The sequence below is a fragment of the Bos mutus genome, chromosome 20 (genome assembly GCF_027580195.1).
Source record: "Bos mutus isolate GX-2022 chromosome 20, NWIPB_WYAK_1.1, whole genome shotgun sequence".
In the NCBI taxonomy this organism is placed as follows: Eukaryota; Metazoa; Chordata; class Mammalia; order Artiodactyla; family Bovidae; genus Bos; species Bos mutus.
Window position 1 is genome coordinate 38,262,970 of NC_091636.1, and position 14,066 is coordinate 38,277,035.

At 39.4% G+C, this 14,066-nt stretch overlaps 1 protein-coding gene across 5 annotated transcripts in view; it reads right to left on the bottom strand.

Annotated features, from left to right (window-relative positions):
• The window catches only part of LOC102284917 (sperm flagellar protein 2), a 207,936-nt gene that overhangs the window by 42,463 nt on the left and 151,407 nt on the right, over nucleotides 1-14,066 (bottom strand). For all 5 annotated transcript variants that reach the window (XM_070357654.1, XM_070357652.1, XM_070357653.1 and 2 more), the window contains 3 exons: nucleotides 9,720-9,848; nucleotides 7,046-7,184; nucleotides 3,180-3,409 (listed from right to left, as the gene is read on the bottom strand). In XM_070357654.1, the coding sequence (XP_070213755.1) occupies nucleotides 3,180-3,409; nucleotides 7,046-7,184; nucleotides 9,720-9,848 (498 nt within the window). The remainder of the gene's footprint in view (nucleotides 1-3,179; nucleotides 3,410-7,045; nucleotides 7,185-9,719; nucleotides 9,849-14,066) is intronic.

Consider the following 14,066-nt stretch of genomic DNA (forward strand, 5'->3'; position numbering starts at 1 on the left):
CAATTAAGAGGGTCTTTTGAAATTATAGATTTTTAGGGTAAGTGTCATCCTAAAAGATTTTCTAATTCTTGAAAGGAATACCACAAAAACTTCATGTAAAAAACAGATCGATGTATGTCTATTAATAATCATTAATAACAATTAATGAAGAAGAAAGACTTAAGTCAGAGGATGTTTTAGGTGTCAAAGGAACTGGGAGAAAGGGCGAGTGGTAATTAACTTCTAAGATGTCATCAGAGAACCTCTAATTCTGTGACTCTGGGATACAGGAAATAGAATGATTATTATTTTGTCTTACCTTTTATACATGAGCAAAATGACAACAATGAATATTATTTCTGTTGGTAGACCACCCAAATCTGCTGTTTCACATGAACTGAAAAAGTGCCATATGCAACATATATTTTTTCAAATAGTATAACTGAGCTAATAACAAAGAAAGGGTTTAAACTTTTTGCTTATAGACCGTAACTCATTTTGAACCATCGAGATCTCCAAATCCCATGGTATTATATAGCTTTTTCAATTCTGTGTCAATTATAACTGTTGTTCTTAAATCTGGACAATTCTCCAGCACAGGTGGTGGAGGTGGTTCCACAGAAAGAGTTGGTCTCTGTATCTGTTTTCCTGCAGTTCACACAACTGGGGAAGGAGAAGCAGAGAAGTCCCTGACCTTTCCATGAGCATCTGTACTCAAGCCTCATAGCTCCATGGTTTCTGGTGACTGTTCCCCCAACTTTAAATATCCTCTGTGTCCTTGCCATCTAGTCACTCTTTACTTCTTTCAGTTCCTCCCTCCAAGCTGTTTTTCTGCAGTTTCCCTGACCAACCTCTTTGCACACTGATTCTCCCTTGTTTGCATTCTTGAGCACTTTGTTTTTTGTTTTGTTTTGATCAAGTTCAGATTTTGTTTTGGAAAGAATCTAAATAGAAGTTTATATTTTCTTCTTCTTTGGATGCCTTTTCAAATCATGCTCTAAGTCCCTAGGGCAAGTGGTTTTCCTTTTACATCTACTTTTATACATACATACATATATATATATATATATATATATATATATATATATATATATATAATGAAGGAAATGGTAACCCACTCCAGTACTCTTGCCTGGAAAATCCCTTGGACAGAGAAGCCTGGTAGACTACAGTCCATGGGCTCGCAAAGAGACGGACACGACTGAGCGACTTCACTTTCATATATCATATATAACTATCTCCTTCTTCCTCTACCTCCCTTTCTTTCTTCTCCCTCCCTTCCTCTTCCTACCATACTTTGAGAACTGTTGTACCCTACCATACTCTGAAAATAGACAGTGTATCAGTTGATATCTTTTGGTCCAGTTTCTAGTGTTAATCTAAGACATACACATGTCAAGTTATAACTGATATTTGTAATTTATTTATTTTTTTACTTTTTGGCCACTCCTTGCGGCAGGAGTGGACCAGGGATTGAACCAGCGCCCCCTGTAGTGAAAGTGCAGAGTCTTAGCCACTGGACCACTAGGGAAGTCCCTGTAATTTATTTTTAAACTTTTAGTTGAAATGCAAACTCTTGATTTTGAGGTTGGAGCCAAGAATGTTTTACGGCTATTGTGATGAATGTAAAGTCTCTTCTGAAAGGGACTATGAGTGGTTGATAATTTTCCACCTACTCAAATGTCCCCCAAAACTTTAAATTTTGACCTGCTTCCAGTCACCCTCATTTAGAATTAAAGCAAATTATATTTCATATTTGAATTTTTATAGCTCTGTCTTATTTTATATATAAATAATAGTCTGGATAAAATAAAAAGCAAAAGAAACTTTGAAGAAGGAACTATGTAATAAAAAGACCTTGTAAGCCCACACAATGGCAAAGAGGCTGGAATCTGCCTGACTGAAGGACTGAAGGAATTTCATGTGCTGGCTCTATATAATTGAGTTTGTTTTTTTTTTTCTGTAGCTGCTGATGGCCATACTTTGGGGCCTTCTGCTCCCTACTCAAATGCTGCCAACCTGAGTTGCTGTGCCTTTATATCCTGGAGGTGTAGACCCACTCAAGCTGATTAGATGAGGTGACACTTCCCAGGGTAGGGGACTACTCAGGGATACAGTGGGTACATCTATTTCACCCACTGGGCTTAGCAAGGAAGTCTTTAGGCTTAAAGTAAAGCAATACTCTCTTGACTAATGAGATCTAATGTGGTTTTCTGGAAATACTGAACTTAAAAAAAAAAAGTGAAGTACAACCATTATGAAAGTGAAACTGTGTTAGTAATGGACAAAGGTCAGCTGACTATTCTTAGGAAAAGCAAATGATTTTCTAGTAAGTAGGAGATTTTGGAAGACAAGTCTCTTTATGTGAGGCAACTTGGTTCAGTGAGAAGGGACAAGACCTTTGAACCTGAAGTGTCCTGAGGGATATGTGACCATAGGCAAGTTCTCAACTGCTCTGCCACTCAGTATCCTGACCCATAAAACGGAGATGATGATCCTCCATGTTCTGTCTGAATTATGTGTGCTGTCAGTTGATGGCACTCACTGCTGAATATCTATAAGTAGAAACATCCAAAACTTAAAAAAAAAGCCTGTGTAGGTGCTAGAGTCATAATAATAAAAGGTGAAGGAAATCAAGAATTTGTGTGCAGAAAATAATGTGTCCACTTACATGTGAACAGATTAATTAATCAATTGATTAAGCAAGTATGTGTTCACAAAGGTTCTGCTCTTGGTCTACAAAACATTGCAGGAAAAGGCATACATAAATGGGAAGTTCTCTACTCCCTGGTCTCCCTCCCTAGACTAGTTGGGGAACATAGAAACATAGCTCATAATCCCAGTAAATTCCCAATGAAACTTAAACTTGAAGGATGCATGAAGGCTGCTTCTCAACTACCAGATGAAGTAATGCTCAAGTTTGCCAAATGGCTAGCCAGGGGCAGGGAGAGCAGGAGAGGAGAATTATCAGGGATGAGAGTCGCCATACCGCCGAAGTGTTAGACACTGTTTTGCTCTGTTTAATTCAGATCTATGTTGTATGAAGCAAATACTAGATAAACTAGAATGAAGCAAGGGCTCGTTTCAGCACCACATGACCACAGAAGGCTGTTTTACTTGTGGACAGGTGATTGCCTTCCTGGTTAACCTCAAACTTTTTTTTTTTTTTGTCCTCTTTTCACAATAATCACTTTTCCTACCTTTGGGCGCTATATCTAAGAACTGATCCCGGAGGTTGTCCAGCTGCTCGATGGTCAGGGTGCCGTTTTCCTCCTTTTCCACAGGTGGAGGGCGTACCGGAGGAGGTGGATCTGGAAAGACTTTGATATCGCCATTAATGAAGAAGTCTTCTTGGTCTAAATAAAGTTCATTCTGAATTTTGGTTGATGTTTCAATGTGATAGCGAGCTACCCCAGTTAGTTTTTCCACACTAAAAATGGAAACATGAATAGGTTTATCCTCACTGAAAATACTATCAGATTAATAGTGTTTTCTTCTTAGACATACACAAAGAGTTAACACATTAGAAAATATAGCTATGTTAGAAAATTCAGTCTGCATGTTTAAAAATTATAATTTATCCTCAAGTCCATTTGTACAAAGGCAGGGTAAAAATAAATAAATATAGATTAGAAGTAAAATATATGCTCATTACAGGGCTAATAGTCCCACATTTTATACAAAACTGAACAAAAAGAGATTCCATTAAAATGATTTTACTAGTATTAGGCAAGATTATGTCAAGAGATATATTTCATTCTAAATATGGACCAGAATAAGGTTATATGACAGAAAATCCTGTAAAATATGACTATTAGTATAACACATTTATTTGGAATGAGGACAAGTTGTGTGTAAAGTGAATTAAAGTTGATAATGGATTTCAAGAAAAGTGGCTTTTCTCCAACTTTATATCAAGGAGTTTGATGTTACCTAAGACCCATTTGACAGAATGGACTCTGACAAGATAGCCCGTTGAAATTGCTTTCCTATGTTTATGGAGAATAACGTTGTTGGTATTGTTTAGTTGTGTCTGACTCTTTTGTGACACAATGAACTGTAGCCCACCAGGTTCCTCTGTCCATGGGATTCTCCATGCAAGAATACTGACATGGGTTGCCACTACCTTCTCCAGGGAATCTTTCTGACCTAGGCACTGAACCCACATCTCCTGCATTGCAGGCGGATTCTTTACCACTGAGTCACCTGGGAAACCTGGTGAATAGTAATTCCCAGCTAAATCACATGGTATAAGCAGTCACAGTTTGGAGCGACTGTGGTGCGGTGGAAAGAACCCTGGAAGCTGAGCTCTCATTGTACACCTTCTCCAGCCCTGGGTCCTTGAGTTAGTGATTTAAGCTCTCCAATTTCCTCATCTTTGCAAGGGAGCCCAAAACACATAACTCCATACCTTATGGTTATTAATGTGAAATCACATAGAGCATGGATTTAGGTTTTCCTAGGGATTATAGTTAGGAGAAGGCAATGGCACCCCACTCCTGTACTCTTGCCTGGAAAATCCCACGGATGGAGGAGGCTGGTAGGCTGCAGTCCATGGGGTCGCTAAGAGTCAGACAGGACTGAGCGACTTCACTTTCACTTTTCACTTTCATGCATTGGAGAAGGAAATGGCAACCCACTCCAGTGTTCTTGCCTGGAGAATCCCAGGGATGCCGGAGCCTGGTGGGCTACCGTCTATGGGGTCGCACAGAGTCGGACACGACTGAAGCGACTTAGCAGCAGCAGGGATTATAGTTCGGAGAAGGCAATGGCACCCCACTCCAGTACTCTTGCCTGGAAAATCCCATGGATGAAGGAGCCTGGTAGGCTGCAGTCCATGGGGTCGCTAAGAGTCCGACACGACTGAGTGACTTCACTTTCACTTTCACTTTCATGCATTGGAGAAGGAAATGGCAACCCACGCCAGTGTCCTTGCCTGGAGAATCCCAGGGACAGGGGAGCCTAGTGGGCTGCCATTGCACAGAGTCAGACACGACTGAAGTGACAGCAGCAGCAGCAGAAGCAGCAGGGATTATAGTTATGGGTCTAACTAAAGGATTCACGGGGTCGCAAAGAGTCGAACATGACTGAGCGACTGAACTGAACTGAAAGGCTACTTTAAAGGCCAGAGAAGTTTTATACAATAACTAAAATATCACTGTAATACAGAAAGAATCTTACATCTTGCAATAAAGATTGAACATGGCAGAAAAGTGCATATTTAATCTGCTTTTATATAACTCTGCTGCTGCTACTGTGTCACTTCAGTCGTGTCTGACTCTGTGTGACCCCATAGACGGCAGCCCACCAGGCTCCCCTGTCCCTGGGATTCTCCAGGCAAGAACAATGGAGTGGGTTGCCATTTCCTTCTCCATTTATATAACTCAGGAACACCAAAATAAACCTCCCCCCCAACAACAACAACAACAAATCATATTAGTCATTTTCTTTCAAAAGACAATCTTGAATTTAATTCCAGTACACTGTATTTGTGAGGTATTTGTGAGTGCCCATATAGTAGGTATCATCTAGGTACTTTCTGCTTGATGGTGTTTGTGGGTGGGGCAGAGAAGGGGCACTGGGTTAGGAGGGACGCCAAGTGCATGCAGAGACCCAGCCAGAACCAGGGTATCAAAATAAGTGCGCCATCTAGTGGAAAGTTATGAAGAGTACCCTCAAAAGGAGGGTAGGGTAAGGAGAAATGCCAGGAGAATGAAAAGTGGGATTTGAAGTTGAAAGAGATCTGATAGGTCTCCCTATTCATTTTTTCTTGCCACTTGAGGATTTTTGCAAGAACCAAAACCAAGAGCATAGCTGAACAGTACTAGGTTTTCATTTCTTGTGGCCATATTCAGGTATCAGAGAGAGACATACACACAGAATCCATCTGAGAAATAGGCATGTCAGATAAAAATAAGAATTTACACTTAGTAAATGTGCCACAAGGATGGGCGCTGTGAACCCTAAGAATGAAGAAGGTATGCTTTCATTTGTAAGTGGCAGGCAGAGATCAGGACTGTACACCACTGTTCTATGAGTTAAGCATGATGGCAATGAGGTGACCAGGCTGAGGGGTATGTCTGTGCGTGTGTGTGTGTATGTGAGAGAGAGAGCTACTTAGATACAAACAATGAAGCTGAGGATTTTACAACAGAACTTTCACAATGAGGCAAGCACTGGAGAAAACAAACCATAACAACCATCTTCTAGCTGGCCCATGTTGCTTCTAAGAACACTTGCCGTTTGTATTCTATGTATGCCGTGACTTCCAACTTATCAGTAAATGTTTATTGCAAACTGTAGTATGGCCCAGAATCTAGCAGAAACCTCTAGAAGAGCCTGGTTGGAGTGTTTTCTTTTACAGATGAGGCTTGTGGGGTAGGAGGTGATTAGGCGTGCTGTAATTTGTGGACAAGGAGAGAGTTCCCATCTCTTGGTCTCCTGACTGTTGAGGGCATTTCTCTCTGCTGAGCTGCTTTCTTACACCTTTCAGGGGAGAATTAAGAGGATGAGATGTTCTCTAAGGACCTGTACCTCCCCATAAAGAACAATGATCGGTCACAGGTCTGTTTCTGCTCTAGACTACAGTTCTGTTCCTCACTAGAAATGAGGATCTAGAAAGTCTTTAGAATCTAACAGAAAAGTAAATTGGCTGTCACAAGGCAATCAGCCTAACAGGGAAAGCATTCCTGTAAATGCCTTCTCCATCTCCTGCTCACTGGCCCTGACTAATAAGAAGCCTGGCATTAGAAAGATATGAAACATTATATCATGTCTAAAGAATAATTTTAAATTGCTTATATGCTTACCTTGTACACTAAGGTCCTCATGGAGCAGTGGGAAAACCAAACTATCATAAATAATGTGCAGTAGTGCCCTTTAATACATGACTTAACTGTGGTTAAGAAGCAACACAAGTGTATAGGTGATTTCCTAAAAGGTCAAAATTCTATTTATAAATGCAATTCACATTTGTAAACATCTTAACATTTTTTGGTCAATTTTGGTCTTCAGGCATTAGCAAAGTAAATACTCAAAATACTTAAAATGTCATGCAGTTCTTTACCTGGCCATTTCATTCAAGTACCTCTCACCGAGCCACTTTTCCATGAGTCTATATACATCAACCGCCTTTATTACTAACTCTTCCAGGAAAGCCAATGCTTTTACCTTTATCAGTTCAAGTCGGAACTGTGTAGCTATCTCTATTTAAAAAAGAGAAATAAAGATGTTTTTAATGTATTATATGGCATGAACTTTCTGATAAACCAAATTCAATTTTGAACCAATTATGCTTTAGTTTGTGGAAATTTTGGCACATCTTTGATATACCAAGATGGATAATTAATAACCTATCCACCTTGGAAACAAAACAGCATGTGGTAGAGTCATTTGACAGTTTACTTAAACCAAAATTGTAATTCAATTTTACATATAATTGCACTTTGTCATATAGCATTTGATAAATTGGAATGGGAAAACAGAAATAGATAATTTCTGAATTTTAAAAAGGGGGAGGCTAACTACGTCTCTTGATCTCTCTTCTTAGAACCTTGGGGAGACGACACCATATTCTTCAGCAGAGGTGAGAGGAGGGTGAAGCCCGTGGTCCCAGGGCCTATTGATATTCTCGGCACACGGTGAGGTCTGTGATTTCCCTCTAAAATATCTGTCCAGTCTTTCTTCTTTGCTTTTTCTATTGCCACGTTTTGACACTGATTTATATCTCGCCTCCACTATGGCAACCACCTCCACCCTGCTTTCTCTAAGTTCCCTTCCCCACCTCAAATCCAAATCCACCAATCCCAGAGTGACCTGTCTCACCTGCACACATGCTTCTGAGCACTTTCTGCCCAGAATTCTTTACTAGCTCCCAGTTGCCATAAGGGAAACGGAACTTTCTGGGCAGCGCCTATGTGACCCTCCACCTCCCAGATCCAGAATGTGCCTCAGACTCCACAGCTACTCCCCATCGGTGGGTCGCATAGTTCCCCTCTCCAATCTGTGCCCCCATTGTCCCCTGCACACATTTCTCACATTCTTCTTGTTCAGCTCAAGCATGAATTCAACCGCATGGAAGTCTTTCTTGACTTCCTGCTTGTGCCCTTTGTCCTGTCCACCGAGCTCCAATATCACAACATATTGTAAGTGATCATTTGCAGTTCTGTTCCTATTTTTTTTCTTTTGATGCTTTGTGTTTGTGTATATATGTGTATATTTTTTCACCTACTGTAGGACTGGCATACAGTAGAAACTCAGAAAACCTTTATTATGTAAATATGTGAATTCAGCCACACTAGGAACCACGTACGCAATGAACTGAAGGATGACATATACTTAGCCACTGAAAGCAGATGTGGGAACAGGCAATGTGACAAGCATGTGTCTTGACTTCCTGTGTTCAACATCCTTCAGATTTTACTCTTGAAAATAATAAAGCAGGTGGTAGGATGATGAAGAGAGGGGAGAAAAGGAGAGAATCAAGGGATGGAAAGTATCTTTAGTAGCTAATCGTCATTGAGTAGTTAATGGGTCCCAGCGTATCCAACACTGCATTTTTACAGTTTTGACATCTAGTATATTGACCATGGCTTCTTTCCAATGAGGATACTTTGGTTCAATTTCTTGATCTTTTCAAATTCTGTTTTGAATTGTATTATAGGACACTTGGAAGAGCCAGGAGGAGTTTATGTTGTATAAAATTGTCGCTCTCCATAGAGGAGGCCCTTGAATGTTATTGATACGTCACTAACTCTTCCATGGGGTCTACTCCCAAGAGCTCCCTTTCAGGACTGGTTAACCTTTAGTCAGGGTTTACTTGCCTAATGAAATGCCTAAATTATTCTTATTATATTATAGAAGCATAACCTTAAGCCTTCTTTCAGCCTATAAGATCACACCAACTTTAAAACATTGCTTCTCTTTTTTGACTTTGAGATTTTAATTACTGCTGATTGCAGCCATGAAATTAAAAGATGCTTACTCCTTGGAAGGAAAGTTATGACCAACCTAGATAGCATATTCAAAAGCAGAGATATTACTTTGCCAACAAAGTCCGTCTAGTCAAGGCTATGGTTTTTCCAGTGGTCATGTATGGATGTAAGTGTTGGACTGTGAAGAAAGCTAAGCACCGAAGAATTGATGCTTTTGAACTTTGGTGTTGGAGAAGACTCTTCAGAGTCCCTTGGACTGCAAGGACATCCAACAAGTCCATCCTAAAGGAGATCAGTCCTGGGTGTTCATTGGAAGGACTGATGCTGAAGCTGAAACTCCAATACTTTGGCCACCTCATGCAAACAGTTGACTCATTGGAAAAGACCCTGATGCTGGGAGGGATTGGGGGCAGGAGGAGAAGGGGATGACAGAGGATGAGATGGCTGGATGGCATCACCGACTCAATGGACATGAGTTTGAGTGAACTCTGGGAGTTGGTGATGGACAGGGAGGCCTGGCGTGCTGCGATTCATGGGGTCGCAAAGAGTCAGACACGACTGAGCGACTGAACTGAACTGAACTGATGCTCTCCTAACCTCTTCCCAAATTCCCTTTTTGAGATCCCAGCAGACAATCATACAGTAGTCAGATCTAGTTTTCATATGGTTGCATGAAAACAGCCAAATGAGTGTTATGCCTTTCAGTCAGTTTGCTTGTGCCTCATAGACACAAAATCAGCCAAGGGCTGCTTGCCTACTGGTCTATTTTCTACTCAAAATATCATCTTAGTTCTTTCTAATTGCTACCTTCAAATTGCAGGGCAGCAAGATGCTCTTCCTTTATTCTGAGCTTCAGTTCGTTTTTCACTTCCACTTCCTCAGTCTCTTCTGCTGGCACTACTACAGGAGCAGCTTCTGCCATAGGTGGGGATTTACCTGAAAGGGTAATGAATTATGCTGAGTTATCTGCTAATGGGCAAGTATACACACAGGGTCTTGGATAAAATGCATACAAAGTGGAGTGTGTAGAGCTATACATGTCTAGTGATTTGGGAAGGAGAGACCCCGGGCCAGACAGTGTGAGTGATGAAACATTAATAATCCTTCCTTGAGAATTCTCCATGTGGTATCTGGCTGGACACATATAAAAACGCCCCATTCATGTAGCATCATGGAAAGATGAGATATGCGGCTAGTGCAGACATGATCACAGACTCCAAAGAGGGTTCAATTTAGAGTTTGGGGACAGAAATTAGCAAACCCCAAGATTGTGCTGGCCACCTGGAGAAACAACAGTCTTCAAAGGATATTTGCACTGACCAGTGTTCCCCAGGTCCTCATCAAGAAAGACCAGAGAACAGCCTCATGCAGATACAGTGGAAATGTAGCCTATGGTCAAGAATCTGTAATTCACTTCATTTAAAAAAAATTAATTTATTTATTTTAATTGGAGATTAATCACTTTACAATATTGTAGTGGTTTTTGCCATACATTCACATGAATCATCCATAGGTGTACATGTGTTCCCCATCCTGAACCCCCCTCCCACCTCCCTTCCCATCCCCTCCCTCAGGGTCATCCCAGTGCACCGGCCCTGAGCACCCTGTCTCATGCATCAAACCTGGACTGGCGATCTATTTCACATATGATAATATACATGTTTCAATGCTATTCTCTCAAATCATCCCACCCTCGCCTTCTCCCACAGAGTCCAAAAGACTGTACTTTACATCTGTGTCTTTTTTGCTGTCTCACATATAGGGTCATAGTTACCATCTTTCTAAACTCCATATATATGTGTTAATATACGGTATTGGTGTTTTTCTTTCTGGCTTACTTCACTCTGTATAGTAGGCTCCAGTTTCATTCACCTCTTTAGAACTGATTCAAATACATTCTTTTTAATTGCTGAGTAATATTCCATTGTGTGTATGTACCACACCTTTCTTATCCATTCTCCTGCTGATAGACATCTAGGTTGCTTCCATGTCCTGGCTATTGTAAATATTAGTGCTGAAATGAACATTGGAGTACACGTGTCTCTTTCATTTCTGGTTTCCTGGCTGTGTATGCTCAGCAGTGGGTTTGCTGGGTCATATGGCAGTTCTACTTCCAGTTTTTTAAGGAATCTCCACACTGTTCTGCATAGTGGCTGTACTAGTTTGCATTCCCACCAACAGTGTAATAGTGTTCCCTTTTATCCGCACGTTCTCCAGCATTTATTGTTTGTAGACTTTTTGATAGCAGCCATTCTGACTGGCATGAAATGGTACCTCATTGTGGTTTTGATTTGCATTTCTCTGATAATGAGTGATGTTGAGCATCTTTTCATGTGTTTGTTAGCCATCTGTATGTCTTCTTTGGAGAAATGTCTATTTAGTTCTTTGGCCCATTTTTTGATTGGGTCATTTATTTTTCTGGAATTGAGCTGCAGGAGCTGCTTGTATATTTTTGAGATTAATTCTTTGTCAGTTGCTTTGTTTGCTATTATTTTCTCCCATTCTGAAGGCTGTCTTTTCACCTTGCTTATAGTTTCCTTTGTTGTACAAAAGCTTTTAAGTTTAATTATGTACCATTTGTTTATTTTTGCTTTGATTTCCATTACTCTGGGAGGTGGGTCATTAGAGGATCCTTCTGTGATTTATGTCAGAGGGTGTTCTGCCTATGTTTTCCTCTAGGAGTTTTATAGTTTCTGGTCTTACGTTTAGATCTTTAATCCATTTTGAGTTTATTTTTGTGTATGGTGTTAGAAAGTGTTCTAGTTTCATTCTTTTACAAGTGGTTGACCAGTTTACCCAGCACCACTTGTTAAAGAGATTGTCTTTTCTCTATTGTATATTCTTGCCTCCTTTGTCAAAGATAAGGTGTCCATAGGTGTGTGGATTTATTTCTGGGCTTTCTATTTTGTTCCATTGATCTATATTTCTGTCTTTGTGCCAGTACCATACTGTCTTGATGACTGTAGCTCTGTAGTATAGTCTGAAGTCAGGCAGGTTGATTCCTCCAGTTCCATTCTTCTTTCTCAAGATTGCTTTGGCTATTCGAGGTTTTTTGTATTTCCATACAAACTGTGAAATTATTTGTTCTAGTTCTCTGAAAAATACCATTGGTAGCTTGATAGGGATTGCATTGAATCTATAGATTGCTTTGGGTAGTATACTCATTTTCACTATATTCATTCTTCTGATCCATGAACATGGTATATTTCTCCATCTATTTGTATCATCTTTGATTTCTTTCATCAGTGTTTTATAGTTTATCAGTTTATATATAGGTCTTTGTTTCTTTAGGTATAGTTATTCCGAAGTATTTTATGCTTTTTGTTGCAATGGTGAATGGAATTGTTTCCTTAATTTCTCTTTCTGTTTTCTCATTGTTAGTGTATAGGAATGAAAGGGATTTCTGAGTGTTAAATTTATATCCTGAAACTTTACTACATTCATTGATTAGCTCTAGAAATTTTTTGGTGGAGTCTTCAGGGTTCTCTATGTAGAGGATCATGCCATCTGCAAACAGTGAGAGTTTTACTTCTTATTTTCCAGTCTAGATTCCTTTTATTTCTTTTTCTGCTCTGATTGCTGTGGCTAAAACTTCCAAAACTGTGTTGAATAGTAGTGGTGAGAGTGGGCACCCTTGTCTTGTTCCTGATTTTAGGGGAAATGCTTTCAATTTTTCACCATTCAGGATAATGCTTGCCATGGGTTTATCATATATGGCTTTTATTATGTTGAGGTACATTCCATCTATTCCTGCTTTCTGGAGGGTTTTTATCACAAATGCATGTTGAATTTTGTCAAAGGCTTTCTCTGCATCTATTGAGATGATCATATAATTTTTATCTTTCAATTTGTTAATGTGGTGTATCACATTGATTGATTTATGGATATTAAAGAATCCTTGCAACCCTGGGATAAAGCCCACTTGGTCATGATGTATGATCTTTTTAATATGTTGTTGGATTCTGTTTGCTAGAATTTTGTTAAGGATTTTTGCATCTATGTTCATCTATTGGCCTGTAGTTTGCTTTTTTGTGTGGCGTCTTTGTCTGGTTTTGGTATTAGGGTGATGGTGGCCTCATAGAATGAGTTTGGAAGTTTACCTTCCTCTGCAGTTTTCTGGAAGAGTTTGAGTAGGATAGATATTAGCTCTTCTCTAAATTTTTGGTAGAATTCAACTGTGAAGCCATCTGGACCTGGGTTTTTTTTTTTCTGGAAGATTGCTGATTACAGTTTTGATTTCCATGTTGTGATGGGAAAATCTGTTAAGATTTTCTATTTCTTCCTGGTTCAGTTTTGGAAAGTTATACTTTTCTAAGAATTCGTCCATTTCCTCCATGTAGTCTCTTATGATCCTTTGTATTTCTGTGTTGTCTGTTGTGATTTCTCCATTTTCATTTTTGATTTTGTTAATTTGATTCTTCTCCCTTTTTTCTTGATGAATCTGGCTAATGGTTTGTTTATTTTATTTATCTTCTCAAAGAACTAGCTTTTAGCTTTGCTGATTTTTGGTATGGTCTTCTTTGTTTCTTTTTCATTTATTTCTGCTTTAATTTTTATGAGTTTTTTCCTTCTACTAACCCTGGGGTTCTTCATTTCTTCTTTTTCTAGTTGCGTTAGGTATAGGGTTAGGTTATTTATTTGATTTTTATCTTGTTTCTTGGGGTAAGCTTGTATTGCTATGAATGTTCCCCTTAGCACTGCTTTTGCTGAATCCCATAGGTGTTGGGTTGTTGTGTTTTCATTTTCATTAGTTTCTGTGCATTTTTTGATTTCTTCTGTGATTTGTTGGTTATTCAGAAGCATATTGTTTAGCCTCCATATGTTTGTATTTTTAATAGTTTTTTTCCTGTAGTTGACATCTAATCTTACCACAGTGTAATCAGAAAAGATGTCTGGAATGATTTCAATTTTTTTTAATTTACCAAGGCCTGATTTATGGCCCAGGATGTGATCTGTCCTGTAGAATGTTCCGTGTGCACTTTAGAAAAAGGTTAAATTCATTGTTTTGTGGTGAAATGTCCTATAGATATCAATTAGGTCTAACTGGTCCATTGTATCATTTAAACTTTGTGTTTCCGTGTTAATTTTCTGTTTAGTTGATCTATCCATAGGTGTGAGTGTGGTATTAAAGTCTCCTACTATTATTGTGTCACT